The sequence below is a fragment of the Scyliorhinus torazame genome, chromosome 21 (assembly GCF_047496885.1).
Source record: "Scyliorhinus torazame isolate Kashiwa2021f chromosome 21, sScyTor2.1, whole genome shotgun sequence".
Lineage (NCBI taxonomy): Eukaryota > Metazoa > Chordata > Chondrichthyes > Carcharhiniformes > Scyliorhinidae > Scyliorhinus > Scyliorhinus torazame.
This window is the reverse complement of record NC_092727.1, coordinates 132,416,092-132,441,442: the sequence shown is the minus strand read 5'-3', so window position 1 is coordinate 132,441,442 and position 25,351 is coordinate 132,416,092. Positions and strand designations below refer to the sequence as shown.

The following is a 25,351-nucleotide window of genomic DNA, read 5'->3' as shown; positions in this document are numbered from 1 at the left end:
CAGCAGGATTTAGATCATTTGGAGACTTGGGCGGAGAGATGGCAGATGGAGTTTAATCCGGACAAATGTGAGGTAATGCATTTTGGAAGGTCTAATGCAGGTAGGGAATATACAGTGAATGGTGGAACCCTCTAGAGTATTGAAAGTCAGAGAGATCTAGGTGTACAGGTCCACAGGTCACTGAAAGGGGCAACACAGGTGGAGAAGGTAGTCAAGAAGGCATACGGCATGCTTGCCTTTATTGGCCGGGCACTGAGTATCAGAATTGGCAAGTCATGGTGCAGCTGTATACAACCTTAGTTAGGCCACACTTGGGAGTGTAGTGTTCAATTCTGGTCGCCACACTACCAGAAGGATGTGGAGGCTTTAGAGAGGGTGCAGAAGAGATTTACCAGGATGTTGCCTGGTATGGAGGGCATTAGCTATGAGGAGCGGTTGAATAAACTCGGTTTGTTCTCACTGGAACGACGGAGGTTGAGGGGTTGCCTGATAGAGGTCTACAAAATTTTGAGGGGCATAGACAGAGTGGATACTCAGAGGCTTTTCTCCAAGGTAGAGGGGTCAATTACTAGCAGGCATAGGTTTAAGGTGCGAGGGGCAAGGTTTAGAGGAGATGTACGAGGCAAGTATTTTACACAGAGGGTAGTGGGTGCCTGGAACGCGCTGCCGGAGGAGGTGGTGGAAGCAGGGACGATAGTGACATTTAAGGGGCATCTTGACAAATACATGAATAGGATGGGAATAGAGGGATACGGACCCAGAAAGTGTAGACGATTTTAGTTTAGACGGGCAGCATGGTCGGCACGGGCTTGGAGGGCCGAAGGGCCTGTTCCTGTGCTGTACTTTTCTTTGTTCTTATCACAGTCACATGTACTGTAACCAGCTTCAAAACCCTAATATCCTTCCCATCACCACCACCCCAGGTCCCACCTTGGCAGTTCCTGCTGCTTCCACCATCATTGAGTCTTTTGATCGGTGTGAGCCATGACCTGATCTTTTCCTCCTTTTTGCAGGGCGTTTACTGCAGTGCATCTCATTTGCTAATTTCCCATTCCGGTGCCCCCTTCAGGGTTTAGTTATTTGAATGTTGTAATTACCCCTTTCTTTAAGCAACTGGATGGGGCCAATTTTCCTCAGCTGATCGAGTCCATCAGTTGAGACCTGACTCGTTGGTCCTCCCTGCCGATATCAAGGCTGGTACGATTGCATTGGTCAAAATGAATGTCTTCATTGCTGTATTCTTTACAGATGTTGTCAATCTTATTGTCTGCTAAGGTCTTAAAAAAGATCAACAGAGTAATCAGCTTATTCATCTCGAATAAGAAGAAGCCTTGTTTGAAGTTACCCAAGTTGCAGCTTCCAGGTTCGAAAGGGGGATTGCAGAATGTACCAATTAGCCTCTTATCCTAGGTTCATGAGGGACTGGGTTAGAGAGGACCCCACCTCCATCTGACTCTATATTAAAGCAAGCTATTTAGTGTATGCTTTATAGGTCCTGTTGTTTTATAGACTTTTGATTGGGCTCTGCTAGGTGTGAAAATCCTATTAATACCCATAGAAAGTGGAGGAGAGTCTGTCAATTAGAAGGGAGATCTAAACTGACTTCCGCTCTCTCTCCCATTCAGGGCAACTTGGACCTCCCACCATGTCTTATGGACCATGGATTTGATATTTGGAGAGATAGAGGTATTTATAGGCTGGGAGATATGTTCAGTGGTCATCCTTTGAGCAGCTATGCCAACAATTTGACATTCTGAGACACACCTTTTTTAAAGTATCTGCAACTTAAAGACTTTATTGTTAATAAGACAACTATGTACCTTGATAATTCTGTTCCTCGGTGGTGGTGGTGGCAGGGGGACCTGACTTCTGCGGAGCCTCAACAGTTAATTAGCAAGTTCTATGATACCGTATGATCTAGATGTGCTTAAAGTGCCTGGTAGTCGAGGGTGATTGTATACACTGTGTATGGTCCTGTGTCAAGATTCAATCCTATTAGTCTGGTGTAGATAAGGAATTTGGGAGGATATTTGGCAAGGCTTTAAAATTTGATCCTTTCATCCCAATTCTGGGTCTTCCAGGAGAATTATTGACATTAGTGAAAAAAAGGCTGTATAACATCCAAACCGTTGCAGCTCGGAAAACTATCCTCTGCTCCTAGATTCAAATCCTTTGATTCAGAATTGGCATAAAATAGTTATGGATTGTATTGCTATGGAATTCCGGACTTCTGTACTCCGTTCTAAGTTGGATACATTCCGTAAAGTGCAAGATGCCTATCTCAAATATATAGGCTCTGCTGTTATGGGCCAGAGTTTAGAGAACCCCAAAGTGTATCATGGAGTTCACCTGACCCACAACTTTTACTAGATTGTGGTATGGGGAGCACACGGCTCGCTCTACAGGTGTGGTACAGCAGAAATGGAAAAGTATTTTTTAAAGCAAAACAATGTTTATTCTATGAACTCAAGTTAACCTTTTTAAAACATAGTGAACATCTTAGCAACCATCAATTCAAATACAACCCCCAAAGACTACAACACTAAGTAATCCTTTAAGCTTCCCTTTTAACATCCATACACCTTAAAAACAAAACCTTTAACAGAAGCACATCAGGTTAAAGTCACTACTGAAAATATTTATAATTCTGAATTCACTAAATGATCAAGAGATAGTCTTTTCATGGCAGAGAGAACAGCTATGCAGCTGCTTTGTCTGGCCTCAGCTCCAACACTGAAAACGAAACCAAAAAGACAGACACACCCAAGCTTTTCTCAAAGTGAAACTAAAAAACAGAGCCAGCGCTCAGCTCCACCCACATCACTGCAGTAACATGAGCAGCCAAACATTTCTTAAAGTGACATTCCCGTGACACCGCTCAGTCTGATCTGCTCCTGCAAGGTTTTCTGTCAGTCATGTTGTAAGTCTTGATCTCGCTGTACATAAAGTTGTGCATCTTCTTATGCCATTATATGTTTGTATGGCTCTATCTTCTTCCCCCCCCCCCCCAGCCTCTCTGATTGATCCTGATGGACTATAGTTCTGCGATTATCCTTTCTTTCTCGGTTCTTACGTTTACAAAACTATTTGTTCTGTACTGTACCTGTTTATGTTTTGCACATTTGTTGCGTGATGTGTAAATATGATTAAAACTCTAATAAGATAAATGTTAAAAAGCCAAAGAGGCTGAGGATGTAAATGCTGAGAATGTAAAATTAAGTGACCGTCTGAGAGGGTCTTGTGTGGGTGATGCTAAGAGAGAGTCAGTGGAATGTCACACCCTTTCTCAGACAGACATGCTAAAGGAAGAAGCCATGTAAACATGAATTGCCATCTCCTGTGGTGACAATGGAAGCTGATTATCATCTTGGACATCTCAGCAGGAATTATATCCTGTAACTTATGCCCCAGATCTGTTTTGTGCATTTTCCCTTCCCAAGGATCTGGTATTAAAAAGCCAGCTGCAAAAGTTGGGATAGAATTTTAAGGATGGTGAGTGATCGCACTCACTTCAGCGTTGATTGGCAGTGGGCAGGACCTCTGTCCACCCTTGGAAGGAAGTCCTGCCTTGGTTCTGCTCTTGGTGTGTGGACTCGTGCTGGGTGTGGCAGAGTGTGTGACACAGAAGCAAGAAAAGGCAACAGCAGTCACGGCTGTTCTGGCAGGTAAAAAAATAAAAGTTTCACTCTCTCTGATTGAAAACAAGCCAAGTCAGCAAAGCCACAGCTGAAATGACAGCAAGACAACTCTCTCAGCAAAACTGCAGAACCCTGCAATCTCAAAACCGACTATTCAACTGCTAAAGTCAGTGCTATGGGAAGTCTCAAACAGCTGTAACATTTCACCAATTACTAACAGACGAGTCAAAGACTGATTTGTATTTTTTTGTACTCATTACTAATTTATGTGAATGTATGTGCATGTGGTGTTTATTAGTTTACTTACGTTTAATAGTTAATAAACAAATTATATCTTTAATGGGGAGGTGGTGGTGTAGTGGTATTGTCGTTGGACTAGTAATGCAGAGACGCAGGATGATGATCTGGGGACCCGGGTTCAAATCCCTCCCCGGCAGGTGGTGTAATTTAAACTCAATAAAATATCTGGAATTAAAAGTCAGTGGAATGTCACACCCTTTCTCAGACAGACATGCTAAAGGAAGAAGCCATGTAAACATGAATTGCCATCTCCTGTGATCCTGTAATCCCTCCCCTGACCACGAAACCATTGTTGATTGTCGTAAAAATCCATCTGGTTCACTAATCTCCTTTAAGGAAGGAAATCTGCCGTCCTTACCTGGTCTGGCCTATATGTGACTCCAGACCCACAGCAATGTGGTTGACTCTGAAATGGCCTAGCCAAGCCACTCAGTCGTATTCAACCCCTACGAAAACACACAATAAAAGGCAGTGGGTGTACTGCAGCGGTTCAAGAAGGCAGCTCACTACCACCTTCTGAAGGGCAACTAGGGATGGCAATAAATGCTGGCCTAACCAGCGAAGCCCACATTCTGTAAATTAATTTTTAAAAACTGAAGAAAGCCTGGCTTCCTCTTAAAACATAAATACATTGGACTGGAAAAATAACCGCATGGGAAGGGATCCTTTTGAAGTAAATTTGTTGCAACCAACTGAGGCGATTGAATAAAGAGAGGGGGCCAGTTTATTCCTCTTCGCATAACAATTTGGAGGTATCCCATCTGGAATTTAACAAATTTGGGCTCAAGCTGAGGTAGTTTACACAGAGGGATCGGAAGGTAACAAATGTGGGGACCGGCTGTAACGCACTCCACCCGCTATACTTTGCCTGATGTTCTGCAGATGCCCTGTTCCTGCGTAAGGCCGGTTTCCGCGGAATATCCACCAGTTACAGGATGGAACTGGAGCATCCCCAAGAAAATACCTAACAAAATTCATTCGCTGTTTGACTGTTTTAAAATTCACATTCTTGTGCACTGCATTGAGTATTTCTTTGTTGTTGCAGTAACTGTGAATGTCTGCCAGGGGAGTGGGTGAATAGGTGGCAAATGAAGTTAAATGCAGAGAAATGTGATGTAGTGGTATTCAGGAACAAGAACAAGGAAAGGACATATAGCCTAAATGGTAAGATCCTTAAATATGCAGAAGAATCAAGATATGGAAGAGCAGAGATCGCTATTTTCCGACAATGTATTAAATGTTTATATATAACAAACCATTTTCTATTTTTACAGGAAGGTCACACCATACTCTTTCTGTCACACCTGAATACCACACTTGGATATTAGATTTCAATTGCTGAGATTTACATTTCCTAACTTTCAGTACCCATTGTCCCCGGTAGGTGGTGTTAGGTATGATGCTGCTGGAATCAGCAGGATACACCAGTGTGCATGTTCCTATCTGTCATTATCTCCTCCCGGTGCAATAAGTGTTAACTCCCCAATCTACATCCTGCACCCATCAATGCAAAAAGTGGCTGTAGATCATCAAGGGGCAGCACGGTAGCATTGTGGATAGCACAATTGCTTCACAGCTCCAGGGTCCCAGGTTTGATTCCGGCTTGGGTCACTGTCTGTGCGGAGTCTGCACATCCTCCCCGTGTGTGCGTGGGTTTTCTCCGGGTACTCCGGTTTCCTCCCACAGTCCAAAGATGTGCAGGTTAGGTGGATTGGCCATGATGAACTGCCCTTAGTGTCCAAAATTGCCCTTAGTGTTGGGTGGGGTTGCTGGGTTGTGGGGATAGGGTGGAGGTGTTGGCCTTGGGTGGGGTGCTCTTTCCAAGAGCCGGTGCAGACTCGATGGGCCGAATGGCCTCCTTCTCCACTGTAAATTCTATAACCAGCACCTCATAAAGACCATATTCTGCCAATCTTGGCCCTTGGTCAGATCCCCAACCCCTACCCCAACCACCCAGAGGTCCCAACTACCAGTGTTAATAAACAGAGAGAAGAAAAGGAGAATAGAGAAACCGAAAGAGAGAAAACAACTGAGGAACAAAAAACACCAAGTTAAGAAAGATATACCAACATTATCTTTTAATTTATTGTCAGCAATAATGACCAGTAGATCTTCAAAGGTGGGATTGTAGGAAAGAACATAAAAGGTCGAATTAGGTTTGGGATTTTATCAGGACTACTAATAAGTGAGACCATAGTTGCACCTCGTCTCGGATCGTGTCTTCAGGGGGAGGGGGAGCAGCCAGAAGTCATGGTGCACATTGGTACCAACGACGTAGGTAGGAAAAGGGGTGTGGAGGTAATAAACGAGTTTAGGGAGTTAGGCTGGAAGTTAAAAGCCAGGACAGACAGAGTTGTCATCTCTGGTTTGTTGCCGGTGCCACGTGATAGCGAGGCTAGGAATAGGGAGAGAGTACAGCTGAACACGTGGCTGCAGGAATGGTGTAGGAGGGAGGGCTTCAGGTATTTGGATAATTGGAGTGCATTCTGGGGAAGGTGGGACCTGTACAAGCAGGACGGGTTGCATCCGAACCAGAGGGGCACCAGAAGTCAGAAATAGGAAAGGAGCAGTAACCTTGTTAGGAGTTTTCTATAGGCCCCCCAATAGTAGCAGAGATGTGGAGGAACAGATTGGGAAACAGATTTTGGAAAGGTGCAGATGTCACAGGGTAGTAGTCATGGGTGACTTTAACTTCCCAAACATTGAGTGGAAACTCTTTAGATCAAATAGTTTGGATGGGATGGTGTTTGTGCAGTGTGTCCAGGAAGCTTTACTAACACAGTATGTAGATTGTCCGACCAGAGGAGGGGCAATATTGGATTTAGTACTTGGTAATGAACCAGGGCAAGTGATAGATTTGTTAGTGGGGGAGCATTTTGGAGATAGTGACCACAATTCTGTGACTTTCACTTTAGTAATGGAGAGGGATAGGTGCGTGCAACAGGGCAAGGTTTGCAATTGGGGAAGGGTAAATACGATGTTGTCAGACAAGAATTGAAGTGCATAAGTTGGGAACATAGGCTGTCAGGGAAGGACACAAGTGAAATGTGGAACTTGTTAAAGGAACAGGTACTACGTGTCCTTGATATGTATGTCCCTGTCAGGCAGGGAAGAGATGGTCGAGTGAGGGAACCATGGTTGACAAGAGAGGTTGAATGTTTTGTTAAGAGGAAAAAGGAGACTTATGTAAGGCTGAGGAAACAAGGTTCAGACAGGGTGTTGGAGGGATACAAGATAGCCAGGAGGGAACTGAAGAAAGGAATTAGGAGAGCTAAGAGAGGGCATGAACAATCTTTGGCGGGTAGGATCAAGGAAAACCCCAAGGCCTTTTACACATGTGAGAAATATGAGAATGACTAGAGCGAGGGTAGGACAGTAGCGGGAGATTGAGTATTGAGTCTGAAGAGATAGGAGAGGTCTTGAACGAGTACTTTTCTTCTGTATTTACAAATGAGAGGGGCCATATTGTTGGAGAGGACAGTGTGAAACAGACTGGTAAGCTCGAGGAAATACTTGTTAGGAAGGAAGATGTGTTGGGCATTTTGAAAAACTTGAGGATAGACAAGTCCCCCGGGCCTGACGGGATATATCCAAGGATTCTATGGGAAGCAAGAGATGAAATTGCAGAGCCGTTGGCAATGATCTTTTCGTCCTCACTGTCAACAGGGCTGGTACCAGGGGATTGGAGAGTGGCAAATGTCGTGCCTCTGTTCAAAAAAGGGACTAAGGATAACCCTGGGAATTACAGGCCAGTTAGTCTTACTTCGGTGGTAGGCAAAGTAATGGAAAGGGTACTGAAGGATAGGATTTCTGAACATCTGGAAAGACACTGCTTGATGAAGGATAGTCAGCACGGATTTGTGAGGGGTAGGTCTTGCCTTACAAGTCTTATTGAATTCTTTGAGGAGGTGACCAAGCATATGGATGAAGATAAAGCAGTGGATGTTGTGTACATGGAATTTAGTAAGGCATTTGATAAGGTTCCCCATGGTAGGCTTATGCAGAAAGTAAGGAGGCATGGGATATTGGGAAATTTGGCCAGTTGGATAACAAACTGGCTAACCGATAGAAGTTAGAGAGTGGTGGTGGATGGCAAATATTCAGCCTGGATCCCAGTTACCAGTGGCGTACCGCAGGGATCAGTTCTGGTTCCTCTGCTGTTTGTGATTTTCATTAATGACTTTAATGAGGGAGTTGAAGCGTGGGTCAGTAAATTTGCAGACGATACGAAGATTGGTGGAGTTGTGGATAGTGAGGAGGGCTGTTGTCGGCTGCAAAGAGACATAGATAGGATGCAGAGCTGGGCTGAGAAGTGGCAGATGGAGTTTAACCCTGAAAAATGTGAGGTTGTCCATTTTGGAAGGACATATATGAATGCGGAATACAGGGTTAACGGTAGAGTTCTTGGCAATGTGGAGGAGCAGAGAGATCTTAGGGTCTACGTTCATACATCTTTGAAAGTTGCCACTCAAGTGGATAGAGCTGTGAAGAAGGCCTATGGTGTGCTAGCGTTCATTAACAGAGGGATTGAATTTAAGAGCTGTGAGGTGATGATGCAGCTGTACAAAACTTTGGTAAGGCCACATTTGGAGTACTGTGTACAGTGCTGGTCGCCTCATTTTAGGAAGGATGTGGAAGCTTTGGAAAAGGTGCAAAGGAGATTTACCAGGATGTTGCCTGGAATGGAGGGTAGGTCTTACGAGGAAAGGTTGAGGGTGCTAGGCCTTTTCTCATTAGAATGGAGAAGGATGAGGGGCGACTTGATAGAGGTTTATAAGATGATCAGGGGAATAGATAGAGTAGACAGTCAGAGACTTTTTCCCTGGGTGGAACAAACCATTACAAGGGAACATAAATTTAAGGTGAATGGTTGAAGATATAGGGGGGATGTCAGAGGTAGGTTCTTTACCCAGAGAGTAGTGGGGGCATGGAATGCACTGCCTGTGGAAGTAGTTGAGTCGGAAACATTAGGGACCTTCAAGCAGCTATTGGATAGGTACATGGATTACGGTAAAATGATATAGTGTAGATTTATTTGTTCTTAGGGGCAGCACGGTAGCATTGTGGATTGCACAATTGCTTCACAGCTCCAGAGTCCCAGGTTCGAATCCGGCTTGGGTCACTATCTGTGCGGAGTCTGCACATCCTCCCCGTGTGTGCGTGGGTTTCCTTCGGGTGCTCTGGTTTGCTCCCACAGTCCAAGGATGTGCAGGTTAGGTGGATTGGCCATGATAAATTGCCCATAGTGTCCAAAATTGCCCTTAGTGTTGGCTGGGGTTACTGAGTTATGGGGATAGGGTGGATGTGTGGGCTTGGGTAGGGTGCTCTTTCCAAGAGCCGGTGCAGACTCAATGGGTCAAATGGCCTCCTTCTGCGCTGTAAATTCTATGATAATCTATGATTAATCTAGGACAAAGGTTTGGCACAACATCGTGGGCCGAAGGGCCTGTTCTGTGCTGTATTTTTCTATGTTCTACATGCGGACTTCCGGTGGCGGCCATGGAGTGAGTGGTCGCACAGGACAGCTCCGGCTCAAAGACGTTGGTTTCAGCTTTTTTACCCGAAATTGGGGTAGCTCCGGCAGGAACGTGTAGCAGATGGTGTGAAGGAGAAGTCTCCCCCGTGAGTGGCAGACCCGGCAACAAACAGTGAAGGACCTGGCCAAGGAACTGGAGGAGACCTATGGCGCAGCAACAATTGTGAAGATGGCGGAGGGGGAAGGGTCGTCACAAGTGGGAACGCCCCAGATGGAGCAGCAGATGGCGTTTATCAGCGAGGAGGTCCACCAGCAAAGACAGGAGGTGTACGGGGACAGGTCGAAGGCCATTGAGGAAGCAGTAGCACCCCTGAGAGGATCAATGGAGAGAGTCGAGAAGTGTCTGGAGGCACAGGGATCGCAGATCTGGTAGATGGAGAAGGTAGTCTACGATCATTGAGATTGGGTGGTGTCATCGGAGGTGGAGGTGGGGCTCCTGGGGGACCTTTGCAAGTCGCTGAGGGCAAAGGTAGAGGAGCAGGAGAATAGGTCCAGGATGCAGATTCCACAAATCACAGGCCTGTGGGAGGGTGTGGAAGGTACAAGCACCACAAAATACGTTTTGAGGATGCTGGCAGGGCTGGTGGTGGAGGGGTTGCTGGACAATGCCCTAGAGGTAGATAGGGCGCACAGGTCCCTAATGCAGAAGTCGAGAGTAGGGTAACCGTCGCGGGCGGTGATTGTGAGGCTCCACAAGTCTATGGAGAAGGAAAAGATCCTGCAGTGGGCTAGGGAGGAGCGGAACTGCGAATGGGAGGGGAACCAGGTCTGAATTTACCAAGATATTGGCGCGGAGCAGGCGGAGAGGTGTGCCGGATTTAACAAAACTAAGGCGGTATTCTATCGAAGGCAGATCCGGTTCGGGGTGCTGTACCCGGTGAAACTGTGGGTGACTTTCGAAGGTCGGGTGGACTATTTTTAAATGCCAGAAGAAGCCAATGACTTTATAAGAGACCGTAACTGGGAGAGAACTGAATTCGACGGGAGATGGAGAAGCTGGAACAGCAGCAGACGGAAGATACGGGTATTGTGGAGGGTGTTTCTTTTAGGTTGTGTGTTTTTGACTTTTTCAGGGGGCTACAAGTTTGTAGCAGGTCAACTCCTATTTGCGCTGGCGATAGAGCCCTTGGCGATGGCCCTTAGGGGGTCAGTGGAGTGGCAGGGGATTATGAGGGGGAGTAGGGAATACTGGGTGTCGCTGTCCGAGAATGACCTGTTGCTGTTTGTGTCGGACCCACTGGAGAGTATGGGGAGAATTATGGACATACTGGAGATGTTTGGGGCCTTTTCAGGATATAAGTTAAATGTCGGGAAGAGTGAGATGTTCCCGGTGAATATGGCGGGTCGGGTGGGCCAACCTGGCGGTGTTGCCATTCAGGATGGCCAGCGATAGGTTTGGGTATTTAGGGGTCCAGGTGGCGGGGGAGTGGGTGACGATGCACAATTGAAATCTGATAACGGTGATGGAGGAGGTTCGGGGTGATTTTAGGAGGTGGGATACGCTGCACCTGACATTGGCGGGGAGGGTCCAGGTGGTTAAAATCAATGTGTTGCCAGGGTTCCTGATTGATTTCAGACCCTCCTGATCATCATCGCTAAGGCTTTTTTTTTTTTTTTTATAAATAATATTTTATTGAAAATTTTTGGTCAACCAACACAGTACATTGTGCATCCTTTACACAACATTGTAACAATACAGATAATAATGACCTTTTTTAAATTTAAACAAAAACAACAACAAATAAATAAATATTAAATAACAAAAAATAAAAACTAGCCCTAATTGGCAACTGCCTTGTCTCAGGCCACACCCCCCCCCCCCCCATCCCCCCCCATCCCTCCCCCCCCCCCCCAAGTCCTGGGCCGCTGCTGCTGCCTTCTTTGTTCTCCCCTATCTATCTTTCCGCAAGATATTCGACGAACGGTTGCCACCGCCTAGTAAACCCTTGAGCCGACCCCCTTAGGACGAACTTAATCCGCTCTAACTTTATGAACCCCGCCATATCATTTATCCAGGTCTCCACCCCCGGGGGCTTGGCTTCTTTCCACATTAGCAATATTCTGCGCCGGGCTACTAGGGACGCAAAGGCCAAAACATCGGCCTCTTTCGCCTCCTGCACTCCCGGCTCTTGTGCAACCCCAAATATAGCCAACCCCCAGCTTGGTTCGACCCGGACTCCTACTACTTTCGAAAGCACCTTTGTCACCCCCATCCAAAACCCCTGTAGTGCCGGGCATGACCAAAACATATGGGTATGATTCGCTGGGCTTCTCGAGCACCTCGCACACCTATCCTCCACCCAAAAAAATTTACTGAGCCGTGTTCCAGTCATATGTGCCCTGTGTAATACCTTAAACTGAATCAGGCTTAGCCTGGCGCACGAGGACGACGAGTTTACCCTGTTTAGGGCATCTGCCCACATCCCCTCCTCAATCTCCTCCCCTAGCTCTTCTTCCCATTTCCCTTTTAGTTCGTCCATCATAGTCTCCCCTTCGTCTCTCATTTCCCTATATATATCCGACACCTTACCGTCCCCCACCCATTTCTTTGAGATGACTCTGTCCTGCACCTCTTGTGTCGGGAGCTGCGGGAATTCCCTCACCTGCTGCCTCGCAAAAGCCCTCAATTGCATGTACCTGAATGCATTCCCTTGGGGCAACCCATATTTCTCGGTCAGCGCTCCCAGACTCGCAAACTTCCCATCCACAAATAGATCTTTCAATTGCGTTATACCTGCTCTTTGCCACATTCCATATCCCCCATCCATTCCCCCCGGGGCAAACCTATGGTTGTTTCTTATCGGGGACCCCCCCAGTGCTCCGGTCTTTCCCCTATGTCGTCTCCACTGTCCCCAAATCTTCAGTGTAGCTACCACCACCGGACTCGTGGTATAGTTCCTTGGTGAGAACGGCAATGGGGCTGTCACCATAGCCTGCAGGCTGGTCCCCCTACAGGACGCCCTCTCTAATCTCTTCCACGCCGCTCCTTCCTCCTGTCCCATCCACTTACTCACCATTGAAATATTAGCGGCCCAATAATACTCACTTAGGCTCGGTAGTGCCAGCCCCCCCCTATCCCTACTACGCTGTAAGAATCCCTTCCTCACTCTCGGAGTCTTCCCGGCCCAAACAAAACCCATAATACACTTTTCTATCCTTTTGAAAAAAGCCTTCGTGATCACCACCGGGAGACACTGAAACACAAAAAGGAATCTCGGGAGGACCACCATCTTAACTGCCTGCACCCTCCCTGCCATTGACAATGCTACCATGTCCCATCTCTTGAAATCTTCCTCCATCTGTTCCACCAACCGTGTCAAATTTAGCCTGTGCAATGTGCCCCAATTCTTAGCTATCTGGATCCCCAGGTAACGAAAGTCTCTTGTTACCTTCCTCAACGGTAGGTCTTCTATTTCTCTACTCTGCTCCCCTGGATGCACCACAAACAGCTCACTCTTTCCCATATTCAATTTATACCCTGAAAAATCCCCAAACTCCCCAAGTATCCGCATTATTTCTGGCATCCCCTCCGCTGGATCCGCCACATATAGTAGCAGATCATCCGCATATAAAGATACCCGGTGTTCTTCTCCTCCCCTAAGTATTCCCCTCCATCCCTTGGAACCTCTCAGCGCTATCGCCAGGGGCTCAATCGCCAGTGCAAACAGTAATGGGGACAGAGGACATCCCTGCCTTGTCCCTCTATGGAGCCGAAAATATGCCGATCCCCGTCCATTCGTGACCACACTCGCCACTGGGGCCCTATACAACAGCTGCACCCATCTAACATACCCCTCTCCGAACCCAAATCTCCTCAACACCTCCCACAGATAATCCCACTCCACTCTATCAAATGCTTTCTCGGCATCCATCGCCACTACTATCTCCGTTTCACCCTCTGGTGGGGCCATCATCATTACCCCTAACAACCTCCGTATGTTCGTGTTCAGCTGTCTCCCCTTCACAAACCCAGTTTGGTCCTCATGAACCACCCCCGGGACACATTCCTCTATTCTCATTGCCATTACCTTGGCCAAGACCTTGGCATCTACATTGAGGAGGGAGATTGGTCTGTAGGACCCGCATTGTAGCGGATCCTTTTCCATCTTTAAAAGAAGCGATATCGTTGCTTCTGACATAGTCGGGGGCAGTTGTCCCCTTTCCTTTGCCTCGTTGAAGGTCCTCGTCAGTAGCGGGGCGAGCAAGTCCAAATATTTTCTGTAAAATTCAACTGGGAATCCGTCCGGTCCCGGGGCCTTTCCCGTCTGCATGTTCCTAATTCCTTTCACCACTTCTTCTACCGTGATCTGTGCTCCCAATCCCATCCTTTCCTGCTCTTCCACCTTGGGAATTTCCAGCCGATCCAAAAACTCCATCATTCTCTCCCTCCCATCCGGGGGTTGAGCTTCATACAATTTTTTATAAAATGTCTTAAACACTTCATTCACTCTCTCCGCTCCCCGCTCCGTCTCTCCATCTTCGTCTCTCACCCCCCCTATTTCCCTCGCTGCTCCCCTTTTCCTCAATTGGTGTGCCAGCAATCTGCTCGCCTTCTCTCCATATTCATACTGTACACCCTGCGCCTTCCTCCATTGTGCCTCTGCAGTGCCTGTGGTCAGCAAGTCAAATTCCACATGCAGCCTTTGCCTTTCCCTATACAGTCCCTCCTCCGGTGCTTCCGCATACTGTCTGTCCACCCTCAAAAGTTCTTGCAACAATCGCTCCCGTTCCTTACTCTCCTGCTTCCCTTTATGTGTCCTTATTGATATCAGCTCCCCCCTAACCACCGCCTTCAACGCCTCCCAGACCACTCCCACCTGAACCTCCCCATTGTCATTGAGTTCCAAGTACTTTTCAATGCATCCCCTCACCCTTAAGCACACCCCCTCATCCGCCATTAGTCCCATATCCATTCTCCAGGGTGGACGCCCTCTTGTTTCCTCCCCTATCTCCAAGTCTACCCAGTGTGGGGCATGATCCGAAATGGCTATAGCCGTATATTCCGTTCCCCTCACCCTCGGGATCAATGCCCTACCCAACACAAAAAAGTCTATGCGTGAATAGACTTTATGGACATAGGAGAAAAACGAGAACTCCTTACTCCTAGGTCTACTGAATCTCCACGGGTCCACCCCTCCCATCTGCTCCATAAAATCCTTAAGCACCTTGGCTGCTGCCGGCCTCCTACCAGTCCTGGACTTCGACCTATCCAGCCTTGGTTCCAACACCGTGTTAAAGTCTCCCCCCATTATCAGCTTTCCGGTCTCTAGGTCTGGGATGCGTCCTAGCATTCGCCTCATAAAATTGGCATCGTCCCAATTCGGGGCATACACGTTTACCAACACCACCATCTCTCCCTGTAATTTGCCACTCACCATCACGTATCTGCCCCCGTTATCCGCCACTATAGTCTTTGCCTCGAACATTACCCGCTTCCCCACTAATATAGCCACCCCCCTGTTTTTCGCATCCAGCCCCGAATGGAACACCTGCCCTACCCATCCTTTGCGCAACCTAACCTGATCTATCAGTTTCAGGTGCGTTTCCTGTAACATGACCACATCTGCTTTAAGTTTCTTAAGGTGTGCGAGTACTCGTGCCCTCTTTATCGGCCCGTTAAGCCCCCTCACGTTCCACGTGATCAGCCGAGTTGGGGGGCTTCCCACCCCCCCCCTTGCCGGTTAGCCATCATCTTTTTCCAGCTTCTCGCCCAGTTCCCACGCGGCTGTATTTCTCCCAGACGGTGCCCCCCCGCCCATCCTTTCCCGCACCCACTCCCCCCTTTCCCCAGCAGCAGCAACCCAGTAATTCCCCCCTCCCCCCCCCCCCCCCGCTAGACCCCCCGCTAGCGTAATTACTCCCCCCATGTTGCTCCCAGAAGTCAGCAAACTCTGGCTGACCTCGGCTTCCCCCCGTGATCACGGCTCGCCCCGTGCGGCGCCCCCTCCTTCCTGCTTCTCTATTCCCGCCATAATTATCATAGCGCGGGAACCAAGCCCGCGCCTCTCCCTCGGCCCCGCCTCCCATGGCCAACGCCCCATCTCCTCTCCCTCCCCACCTCCCCCCATCACCACCTGTGGGAGAAAGAAAAGTTACCATACCGCAGGATTAATCATACAATCCCTCTTCGCCCCCCCCCCCACTCGTCCCACCACTTTGTCCAAACGTTCATTTTCGTAGTCCAATCATTCCAATTTTTCTTCTACAATAAAAGTCCACGCTTCATCCGCCGTCTCAAAGTAGTGGTGCCTCCCTTGATATGTGACCCACAGTCTTGCCGGTTGCAGCATTCCAAACTTTATCTTTTTTTTGTGAAGTACCGCTTTGGCCCGATTAAAGCTCGCCCTCCTTCTCGCCACCTCCGCACTCCAATCTTGATAGACGCGGATCACCGCGTTCTCCCATTTACTACACCGAGTTTTCTTCGCCCATCTAAGGACCATTTCTCTATCCTTAAAACGGAGAAATCTCACCACTATGGCTCTGGGAGCTTCTCCTGCTCTCGGTCCTCGCACCATAACTCGGTATGCTCCCTCCACCTCCAACGGACCCGTCGGGGCCTCCACTCCCATTAACGAGTGCAGCATCGTGCTCACATATGCCCCGACGTCCGCCCCCTCCACACCTTCAGGAAGGCCAAGAATCCTCAAGTTGTTCCTCCTTGCGTTATTTTCCAGTGCCTCCAACCTCTCCACAGATCGTTTCTGGTGTGCCTCCTGTATCTCCGACTTCACCACCAGGCCCTGTATATCGTTTTCATTCTCTGCTGCTTTCGCCTTCACGACCCGAAGCTCCTGCTCCTGGGTCTTTTGTTCCTCTTTCAGCCCTTCAATCGCCTGTAATATCGGGGCCAACAACTCTTTCTTCATTTCCTTTTTTATCTCCTCCACGCAGCGTTTCAAAAACTCTTGTTGTTCAGGGCCCCATATGAAACTGCCACCTTCCGACGCCATCTTGGTTTCTGCTTGCCTTCCTTGCCGTTGTTCCAAAGGATCCGCTGCAATCCGGCCACTTTCCTCTCCTTTTTCCATCCGTGTCCAGGGGGAACACCCTTCTGGTTTACCGCACGGTGTTTTCAGCCGTTAAAATTGCCGTTGGGGCTCCTATCAAGAGCCCAAAAGTCCGTTTCACAGGGAGCTGCCGAAACGTGCGACTCAGCTGGTCATCGCCGCACCCGGAAGTCGTCATCGCTAAGGCTTTTTTCCGGAAATTGGAGGCAGTGATCTCCGGGTTTGTCTGGGTGGGGTAAGTACCAAGGGTAAAGAGGGCTCTGTTACAGAGGCAGAAAGAGGGGCTGGCGCTCCAAAACCTGCTGCATTGCTACTGGGCGGCGAATGTGGAGAAGTTGAGACGGTGGTGGGAGGGGGACTGTTAAGAGTGGGTCAGGATTATATATTGGACTGTTAAATTATATTTTTGGAGAGTGTTACTTGTGATAAGGCAGTTGCCAATTAGGGTTAGTTTTCATTTTTGTTATTTATTATTTATTTATTTTCTGTTTATAAAATAGGTCATTGTTATTTGTGTTGTTATAATATTGTGTAAAGGATGCACAATGTACTGTGTTGGTTGACCAAAAATTTTCAATAAAATATTTTTTAAAAAGTGGGTCAGGATAGAGGAGGAGTCCTGTAGGGGATCCAACCTGAGGGCATTGGTGACGCCGTCGCTTCCGCCCAGTGGTACAGTGATGATCTTGGTGTGGAATTAGTTGAGGAGACACCTTCGAATGGAGGGGATGTCGGTGCTGACACCGCTGTGTGGGAACCGTGGGTTTAAGCCGGGGTGAGATGGATGGCAGTGCAGGAAGTGGAGCGAGGTGGGGTTGGTGAGGGCGAAGAATTTGTACCTGGAAGAGTCGTTCACAAGTCTGGAAGAGTTGCGGGAGAGGGTGGAGTTTCCGAAGGGAAGTGAATTCAGGTGTATGCAAGCGAGGGATTTTGCGCAGAAGGAATGGAGAGGTTTCCCCAAGCTGCCGGAGTATACCCTGCTGGAGTGGCTGCTGCTCCCGGATGTGGAGGGCAGGGGGCGGGCAGGATTGGGAATATATATGGTTGGCTGGGGGAGCACAGGTGGTGAGTATCAAGAATAAATGGAAGGAGTGGGGGCGGAGATAGGATGGGGAGTGTGAAGTGAGGCGATGCGTAGGGGAGTGTGAAGCGAGGCGATGCATAGGGTAAATTCGACCTCCTTGTGTGTGAGGATGAACCCATTACGTGGGGGGGGGTTGCGCGGCCTGGCTGGGTCGGTGATGCCGCCGGGGGAGGGGGGGTGGCCTGGCTGGGTCGGTGATGCCGCCTGGGTGGGGGGGGGTGGGGTACCTGGCTGGGTCGGTGGTGCTGGCGGCCTGGCTGGGAGACCTGTATGACTGCCTTTGGCTGGAAAAGATCAAGTTCGAGTTGGGGGATCAGCGGGGGGCTTCGATACACGGTGGGGATTGTTCATGACAATGTTTGAGGAATTGTTTGTCGTGGGTGTGGGGGGGGGGGGGAAAGAGGATGTGGAGGGTTTGAAAATGGGGAGAAATTGTACAAGCTGAATTGTGAGGGTGTTGGGAATGTGAGTTGTGAGGGTGTTGGGAATGTTATTGTGAGGGTGTTAGGCAGCACGGTAGCATTGTGGATAGCACAATTGCTTCACAGCTCCAGAGTCCCAGGTTTGATTCCGCCTTTGGTCACTGACTGTGCGGAGTCTGCACATCCTCCCCGTGTGCGCGCGGGTTTCCTCCGGGTGCTCCGGTTTCCTCCCACAGTCCAAAGATGTGCAGGTTAGGTGGATTGGCCATGATAAATTGCCCTTAGTGTCCAAAATAGCCCTTAGTGTTGGGTGGGGTTACTGGGTTATGGGGATAGGGTGGAGGTGTTGACCTTGGGTAGGGTGCTCTTTCCAACAGCCGGTGCAGACTCGATGGGCCGAATGGCCTCCTTCTGCACTGTAAATTCTATGATAGGAATGTTATTGTGAGGGTGTTGGGAATGTTATTGTGAGGGTGTTGGGAATGTGAGTTGTGAGGGTGTTGGGAATGTGAGTTGAATTATCATCATTATCATAGAATTTACAGTGCAGGAGGCCATTCGGCCCATCGAGTCTGCACCGGCTCTTGGAAAGAGCACCCTACCCAAGATCAACACCTCCACCCTATCCCCATTACCCAGTAATCTCACCCAACACTAAGGGCAATTTTGGACACTAAGGGCAATTTATCAGGGCCAATCCACCTAACCTGCCCATCTTTGGACTGTGGGAGGAAACCGGAGCACCCGGAGGAAACCCGCGCAGACACGGGGAGAACGTGCAGACTCCGCACAGACAGTGACCCAAGCCGGAATCGCACCTGTGTTGTACTGAATTGTGTTGTACTTTTGAATATGTTTGGAATAAATTACATTTTTTTTAAATAGTTGCCCCACCTGCATTCCTGGACATCCCATTATGGAAAGGATACAAAAGCCACAGAAAGATTCAGTCACTAATTACAAAAACAGCAGCTCACAACTCACCGCAGCATTCAGAACAATCTAAGTGTGATAACTTATTTTTTCCAAACCCTGGCCGGCAATGATCCAATCGGACTGTGTTCAGAGAATTTGCAATGTAATAAAAGGTGGGCGTGTTGTCTTTCATCGCTTCCAATGCAACACTCTGTTTCTTGAAGAAAGCCTCAATACGATTTCGGGCCTGAAACAGAATCACACACAGGCTGCGTCACAACATCAGGAGATGGTCCCTGACAGAATGGAGAAGGAATAACATGGAAATACTGGAATGGTAGCAGGTTGTGGGGCATTTTAATTGCCCTGGACAGCTGTGTTGTATATGTTCCTCGTGATAATGGCTGGATTTCTCTGGTTGTCGCGATTCACTTTTCTTGTTGGCAGCGGACCCTCGCCCGGGGGTTTCTCAGTGGTGTGGGACCCCAGCCTGCGGGTTTCCCAATGGGACCCCCACCCGCGGATTTCCCGGTGTTGTGGGCCTCCCACCCGCGGGTTTCCCGGTGTTGTGGGCCTCCCACCCGCGGATTTCCCGGTGTTGTGGGCCTCCCACCCGCGGATTTCCCGGTGTTGTGGGCCTCCCACCCGCGGATTTCCCGGTGTTGTGGGACTCCCGCCGCGGATTTCTCAGTGACATCCTCGCCCACGGGTTTCCCAGTGAGACCCCCACCAGCGGGTTTCCTGGTGGCGTGGGACCCCTGGAGGAGAGGAAAAAGCTACAAATGGCCTTTAACCTGCTGTCCATCAGGAAAGCGTTGCACCAACTCCGCCGGACACGGGGGACCTTCTATGATGACGGCGAGAAGGCTGGCCATCTACTGGCTCACCAGCTGAGAAACCAGGCAGCCACAAGGGAGATAGCGCAGGTGAAGGACAATAGAGGCGGACTGGTAGCCGAACCAAAAAAGGTCAACTAAGCATCTGAGGCCTTCTACCGGGGACTGTACACCTTCGATCCCAACGACAGTGATGAAACAGTTCTTCAATTGACTGGACATGCCAGGGGAGAGGAGCAGGAAGCACCAATAGGACTGGGAGCGATCATGCAGGCAGAGAAGATGCTGGACCTGATAGATATCCGGTGGACTTCTACAAATATTTTGCACCAACCCTGGCCCCACACCTACGGGAAATATTTGCAGATTCGCTAGCGAAGGGCACCCTGCCTCCAACGCTAACACAGGCCACGATATCGCTGATACCCAAAAAAAGACAAAGACCCGACGGAATGCGGATCATACAGACCCATTTCACTGCTCAATTTGGACGCGAAGATATTCGTGAAAGTCCTGTCTAAGAGACTTGAGAGCTGTGTACCAGAGGTGGTAGCAGAGGACCAGACGGGCTTTGTCATACGTAGACAGCTAACTGCGAACATCAGGCGGCTGCTGAATGTAATAATGACCCCAAGGGAGAGAACCCCAGAGGTGATCGTCCCGCTGGATGCAGAAAAGGCCTTCGACGGAATCAAATGGAAGTACCTCATGGGCAGCACGGTATCACGGTGATTAGCACTGCGGCTTCACAGCGCCAGGGACCCAGGTTCGATTCCCGGCTTGGGTCACTATCTGTGCGGAGTCTGCACGTTTTCCCCGTGCCTGCGTGGGTTTCCTCCGGGTGCTCCGGTTTCCTCCCACAAATCCCAAAAGACGTGCTTGTTAGGTGAATTGGACATTCTGAATTCTCCCTCTGTGTGCCCGAACAGGCGCCGGAATGTGGCGACTAGGGGATTTTCAGTGTTTTCAATGTAGTGTTAATGTAAGCCGACTTGTGACAACAATAAAGATTATTATTATTATTCGTTCAGCGACAACACCAGTACACCACTGCCTGGCCCTATGGGGGTTGGCATCGATGGCACATAAGGAATGTGGGGGTGGGAAAGGAGGGAATGTTACATGTTTTAATCTTTATTTTTAAACATTGGGCAGTGCTGCAGCCCTGAGGCAGGCCAACCCCAGCCTGCCTTCGTCCCCTGCAGCCTCTTCAGTTCTTCCCAGATTGCTCACCTTGACCTCAAACCCAGCCCACCACCCCCTCTTTGTAGCGAGAGTCCGACATCTGGGCATCACTTTTAAAGGTTGGGTTTGTGGGGCCGGGAATTCTCCCACTTTTGTGCACCTGACCCGGGAATGAAAAGCTGAGCCCAAGTGTTCATACACTGATATACATCTTACACTTAAAACTTGGAGATGGGCTTTCACTATCAGATTGTTACACATCTCAGTGACCTGGCAGGAGTTGCTCTGTGTTCTTTAACTTACTTTCTCTACTCTTCTGTTTGTTTCATCCTCACAGTCTTGTATGAATTTGCTACATACTTCTTCCCATCCATAGCCAAAAGGATCCACTGCAGGTTTGAAGAGAAAACAGTTCTTGTTTTAAGCTGTGTTACAGGTTGAGCCTACAGCTCAGATCTTCGACAGATTTTTCAATCAGTTTAGTTTTAAGTGACTGGTTCACAAAGAAGTGAATTTAAAAAACGTCACCTTACCTTGGTGTGACATTCTGAAAATCTTTGCAGACATTATTGGAATATCATCCAATTAAATGCCACCACTCTTTAAGTCTTTCAATGATCATATCACACGATCATACCCATGCTGCTGTGGTTATCATGTATAGCTAACACTCGGAGGCGGGCCCTGTACTCCATTTTGTTTAGTCTAGCATCAGGGACATGGTTTAGAAAAGCTGTTCAGTTGGAATCATAGGGGTAAAGATCTCGAATCCTGCACTTCAATATAGAAACATACAGCAGTGCGGGATGGAAGTCGCCAGAATCCATTGGCCACTCCCCCCTTTTGAGAGAGAGGTGATTGGTAGTGAGGGTCACCACACCTCAGGCGAGGGGCAAGGGTGAGAAGATCATGGATAACCTGAACCGGTACAGGAATTGAACCCATGCCGTTGGAGTCATTCCACATCACAAACCAGCCACCAAGCCAACTGACATCCACGGTACAGGATAGGATATAGGCAACAGAGTTTCAAATGAATTTAAACAAATAGAGTGGAAAATGCAAAGCTGGCTGGGAGAACATTGCATTGGTTGACTTGGTAGATGACAAACACATGGATCAGAGAATCAGCATTAGAAGGGCTGAGATAAATGTGAAGGCAACAATGTTATGGAAGTGAAAATAGATGGTCTTTGTGTGCAGGGGATACGGGGTCAATATCTTAGATTGGAATTGACCTGAGACTGAGATTATGAATCGTTTAGTTCAATCTGACATAGTGGCCAAATGGCGGATAGAATATATTGTTTTTTAATAAAGAGTACTCAATCATTTTTTTTCCAATTAAAGAACAATTTAGCGTGGCTAATCCACCTAACCTGCACATCTTTGGGTTGTGGGGATGAAACCCACGCAGACACGGGGAGAATGTGCAAACTCCACATGGACAGTGACCCAGAGCCGGGATCGAACCCAATGGCGGAATAAGTAGTAAGGGCATCAAATATATAGAGGAGGCCAAAGACAATGCCTAGTGTTGCAAAGAGTTTCAGTATCTCTGTCATACTACACCTGCCCTTCAGTGGTTACAGATATATTCTCATTCACTTCAGTATGTTCTTAAACCATGCAGAAGAAGAGACCATTAAGCCCATTGCATCTATCCCATTCACTGGCTCCCCCTATTCCTTTCAAACGTTTCCTTTTAAAACCTATGATGGAGCCACCCGCTCTTTGTGGTGCACATTCCATTTATTAATGACACTTTGTGGGCAGAACTTCCTTCTTTTGTTCTTCTTGGGATAACCTTAAATGTACGTCCTCTGGAAGTAGGCAGTACACCACCCACATATTTGGGTAATTAAATGTTCTTTCTGAAAGATTTATTCAAGCACTGAAAGGCTACAGACTGAATGATTAGTGGAGATTGGTGTATGTTCAAAAACACGGATTTGCAAAATAACAGAGGCACACACTTCTTCTAGAAACACATCAATTCACAGGTGTGCACAAAGCTAGTAAAGGCATGCCGTGTATACATATTCAACAACAGAGTTTTGAGAAAAAGTCACTTACACATTGAAGACAAAAGAATCACACACTCCAGATGCTCCAATGCATATTGAACTTACCTTTAAATGTAATGAAGAGTTCAGTGATTAGGCCCTTGTGTGGTAATTTGACAACGTGGCATTTCATCTCTACATCAGTTATTCTGCAGGTCAGGTCGGCAATTAGCTCCTTCTCCACTGACTTGAACTTACGAAAAAAACGATTATTGGAAGGATCATGGCATTCATGTGTATGATAGCGAGTTGAAAACTTAAATGAATAGTCGGGTTCACGAAAGCCTGGAATATTTCAATTAAAAGGTTTCTTTGTCAGAACTACTAGAAAATTAATAAAGCTGAAGGATCATGAAATACACACCAGCAGCTCCGCCCAGCGCCAGCTCCGCCCAGCGCCAGCTCCGCCCAGCGCCAGCTCCGCCCAGCGCCAGCTCCGCCCAGCGCCAGCTCCGCCCAGCGCCAGCTCCGCCCAGCGCCAGCTCCGCCCAGCGCCAGCTCCGCCCAGCGCCAGATCCGCCCACCGCTAGCTCTGCCCACCGCCAGCTCCGCCCAGCGCCAGATATGCCTACCGCTAGCTCTGCCTACCGCCAGATCCGCCCAGCGCCAGATCCGCCTACCGCTAGCTCTGCCCAGAGCCAGCACCGCCCACCGACAGCACCGCCCACCGACAGCACCGCCCACCGACAGCTCCGCCCACCGACAGCACCGCCCACCGACAGCTCCGCCCACCGGCAGCTCCGCCCACCGGCAGCTCCGCCCACCGACAGCTCCGCCCACCGACAGCTCCGCCCACCGACAGCTCTGCCCACCGACAGCTCCGCCCACCGCCAGCTCCGCCCACCGACAGCACCGCACACACCGACAGCACCGCACACACCGACAGCACCGCCCACCGCCAGCACCGCCCACCGACAGCACCGCCCACCGACAGCACCGCCCACCGACAGCACCGCCCACCGACAGCACCGCCCACCGACAGCTCCGCCCACCGACAGCACCGCCCACCGACAGCTCCGCCCACCGACTGCACCGCCCACCGACAGCACCGCCCACCGACAGCACCGCCCACCGACAGCTCCGCCCACCGACAGCACCGCCCACCGACAGCTCCGCCCACCGACAGCTCCGCCCACCGAAAGCTCCGCCCACCGACAGCACCGCCCAGAGCCAGCTCGGCACACCACCAGATCCGCCTACCGACAGCTCGGCCCACCACCAGCTCGGCCCACTGACAGCTCTGCCGACCGCCAGCTCCGTCCACCGCCAGCTCTGCCCAACGCTAGCTCCGCCCACCGCTTTCTCTGCCCGCTGACAACTCCGCCCACTGACAGCTTCTAAGACCGATAGCTCCACCCTCAGACAATTTACCCTCATTAACAGCTCACACTTTGACAGCACAACACCAGACACTTCGTCCCCAGACAGCTTACCCTCTGACAGTTCCCCCCCCACTGACAGTTCACCCCCAGACAGCTCACCCCTAGACAGCTTACCCCAGACAGTTCACCCCCCAGACAGTTCACCCCCACTGGCAGCTCACCCCCACTGGCAGCTCACCCCCAGACAGCTCACCCGCAGACAACTCACTCCCAATGAGAACTCACCCCGGACAGCTCCCCCACCCCCCCTATTGACATGCTCACCCCAAGACAGCTCAACTGCATTAACAGGTGCACGCCCATCCAAGACAGTTTAGCATCATTGACAACCCACCATCACCCACCACTAGAGGCCACAATAACCCACAGCTCACAATCATCAACAATCCAGTATCATCTCGAACTCACTTATTATCACTTAAAACTGAGCCTAGTACCTCAAAAGCACTTTTATTGCTTCTTCAACATGGCAACAATCTCCAGTCACACAGCGGGTTAAATGGTACATTTATTGCAGCCATTCTGTTCTTTCTATGCCCCTGTCTCTGTGGGTCCAGAGGGAATCTCCAGGCCTAACTATTCCCTTTCAATTGGAAGAAGTTAGACCATGAATATCACTCCCTGATTTGCAGCGTAAGGTGTAAATTACTTTGCTTTCCCTAATTCAGGAAAGGATCAGACCATGCTACACACTACTTTATGTGAAATAGAATTCAACTGCCACATGAGAAAGGCAATTAAATTCCAATATTAACTCTTCCGCACAAGTATCAAATGAGAATGAACAGCATTTATTTTGGACCCACTGGGTGTCATCGGGGCATTATGGGGAATTTGGAGGACTCTTGATGGTTCTCCGGGTAAAGTTGAACATGGGAAAGAGCGAGGTGTTCCCGACTGAGACCAGAGGACAGGAGAGGAGGTTAGGGGAGCTGCCGTTCAAGGTGGTGGTGCACTTCAGGTACCTGGGCATTCAG

At 49.1% G+C, this 25,351-nt stretch overlaps 1 protein-coding gene across 1 annotated transcript in view; it reads right to left on the bottom strand.

Moving 5' to 3' along the window:
- LOC140398692 (zona pellucida-binding protein 2-like) overlaps positions 1-25,351 on the bottom strand; it is a 75,274-nt gene that overhangs the window by 2,504 nt on the left and 47,419 nt on the right. Inside the window, exons 5-7 of the mRNA XM_072487688.1 lie at positions 23,059-23,277; positions 21,230-21,315; positions 18,975-19,152 (exon numbers count right to left, since the gene is read on the bottom strand). Coding sequence (XP_072343789.1) covers positions 18,975-19,152; positions 21,230-21,315; positions 23,059-23,277 — 483 coding nt within the window. The remainder of the gene's footprint in view (positions 1-18,974; positions 19,153-21,229; positions 21,316-23,058; positions 23,278-25,351) is intronic.